This window comes from Aplysia californica, unplaced genomic scaffold (assembly GCF_000002075.1).
Source record: "Aplysia californica isolate F4 #8 unplaced genomic scaffold, AplCal3.0 scaffold00058, whole genome shotgun sequence".
Classification (NCBI taxonomy): Eukaryota; Metazoa; Mollusca; class Gastropoda; order Aplysiida; family Aplysiidae; genus Aplysia; species Aplysia californica.
The window spans coordinates 1,776,176-1,778,778 of NW_004797328.1; the positions used below are offsets into that span (position 1 = coordinate 1,776,176).

At 45.1% G+C, this 2,603-nt stretch overlaps 1 protein-coding gene across 1 annotated transcript in view; it reads right to left on the reverse strand.

Annotated features, from left to right (window-relative positions):
* Positions 1-2,603, reverse strand: part of LOC101853371 (dynein heavy chain 8, axonemal) — a gene marked incomplete at its 3' end in the record, with an annotated part of 107,937 nt that overhangs the window by 67,294 nt on the left and 38,040 nt on the right. Inside the window, 3 exon segments of the mRNA XM_035968421.1 lie at positions 59-220; positions 1,062-1,141; positions 1,562-1,688. Coding sequence (XP_035824314.1) covers positions 59-220; positions 1,062-1,141; positions 1,562-1,688 — 369 coding nt within the window.

A 2,603-nucleotide genomic window follows, 5' to 3' on the forward strand; every position in this document is an offset into this window, starting at 1 on the left:
GGAGAGAGAGAGAGAAAGCGAGTGTGGGAGTGGAAAGAGGAGAGATAGACAGACTGACCAGTACCTCAATAGGCATCATTTCCTCGTCCATGCGGATGTAGTTGTCGCGGACAGAGGCCAGGCTGTTCATGGCCATCCTGACGTCATCCAGGTCCTTGACGGGTTTACTCAGCTGCTTTGCCTCGCTGGCCATGTACTCTGTCAACTCGTTGACCCGCGTCTGGCACATACACAAACCATACGGGGGTTGTTTTTTGTTGGTTTGTTTTTTGTTGGTTTGTTTGTTTGTTTTTTTAGTGTGTGTGTGTGTTTGTGTTGTTTTTAAACGTGTTTTACGGCACTTGCAACTGCATGAGGTCATATGAGCGCGTGGCACAAATTAAACATGATCAACTGGAAGAAAATTTTGAATTTTGCACGGATGGCGGCCGAAGATTTTAGACCACCAAGGGATCTTTACCATGCGCAGCTTGCACACGGGAGCTATGAGATTTTTCGCTCTTATCCGAGAAGGCTAAGTGTAGAACATTCCTACCAGAAGTTCAGGGACATGGCTGAAAGACAGCAGTAAGAAGGAGCCAAGGAGTAGCAGAAAGAGTCAGGAGCCTAGAGGAGGGGGCAAAAGAGGTGAGAGGATGGGAGCAGAAAGTGGAAACGAAAGCAAACGACAGAACATTGTTAGGAGTAGGAAAGGAGGTAAAAGGAGACAATTTTAGAGCAGGAAATTATTTCGTCGCTACCCGGATTCGAACCCGGGACCTTTGAATGGGAGGCGAACACCGTAACCTCTAGGCCACAAGAGTCGACTACTTGCAAACAAGGGGAAATTAAAACTCTGTAACTGTTGCCTTCATTATCTCGTTAAGCACCTTGAAATTTAAAATTGCCAACTAAAAAGAGAAAGTTTTAGAATATCACCTACATCATCTCATTGAGCATACTGCCATATAAAACTTCCAGCAAATTATAGATATATTTCTAGACGGTTCACTTCATCGTCTCACTGAGCACCATGCCGTACAAAACTCCCAAAGAACAAGAGAAATTTCTAGAAGTTTCACCTTCATCATCTCGTTGAGCACCCTGCCGTAGGATCTCTTCCACTCGGACAACTCCACCATCAGAGCTAGCTTGAGAGGATCTGGCGGTCAAACATTCCACTTTTACAACTTTGGGGGACGTTAGGTCCAACATTTCACTTTTACAACTTGAGGAGAAGTGAGGGTCAAACATTTCACTTTTACAACTTGAGGGGATCTGGTGGTCAAACATTATACTTTTACAAACTTAAGGGGGTGTGGGGGCCAGACATTTAACTTCACTTTTACATACTGATCGATTGATGCTCAATTAACTCACTTAGAGTACGCATTCTGATCATTCCACATAGAATATAGATTGTAAAGTGCATAGAGCTTGCTGTTAGGCGTGATTTGCGCTCTACAAATGCTGTTTATTATTTTCTGGGTTGAGTGAGTGAGTGAGTGAGCGAGCGAGTGAGTGAGTGAAATGCGACACACATACATGTGTAGAGTGAGTGACTGAGTGACGACGCACGGACCTGTATTGAGGGCCACAGGTCCCACCAGGATGACGTGCTGTAAGGACGAGACTTTCTGCTCCACCTGCTTGAAGAACAAGTACTTCTCTCGGAAATCTGGCATGTCCGGCCCAGAGTCGGAGAATTCCTGGTGGTTGGAAATGTCACAATAAGGTCATGACCCCTCAACGTGTAGTTGACCTGGCAAGGGGAAAGCTGAAGTTTTGCTAGAAATATGAATGTGTGTTATGTATGACAGCATCTCATGGGTATTTCCTTGGGAGGAAGGTGGATGGGGAAGTGAAAAATTAGTGGGAACACTCATATGTTGTGCACATTTACAATGTGGTGTCTCTTTCATATATCTTATACACAATGCACAAGCGTAGACACACAAACACACGCACACACAGCACACACGAGCACACACACATATGCAAACACATAAGCACACACGAGCACACATACATACACGAGCACACATACACACACGAGCACACATACAGTATGACACACACGAGCACACATACAGTATGACACACACACACACACACACACACACACACACACACACACACACACACACACACACATACATATATACACACACACGCACACACACAGCGCCGAAATCGCAGTTAAGAGTGGCACATCCACCTAATAACGACAATAGGGCATAGGGAAAACAGGAAGGTCAACAGACAGAAACAAAAGAAGAAATGGAAAAATGTAGTAACTAACAGTATCCTTCTCCAAACACCCATCTGTCCTCACCTTGGTATTCCAATTTGGCTGATGTTAGGGGACCGTACGCCACCATAGTGTTTGGCGCTAGGGGACCGTACGCCCAACTTGTTGGTGTTAAGGGACCGTACGCAGATGTGCATGCATCTGGACTTTGCAAAAATACTGGAGGAAAACGGCCAATTTGACGAAGCCCCTGACGTTAGGAGTTCTTACTAGATTTAGGAGAATGTTTAAAATGTCTGAATACGAATGTGGGGTATCCAGTGGCGGTGGGTGAACCAAAAATTGAAATTTTCTCACGTCTGCACCCACGTTG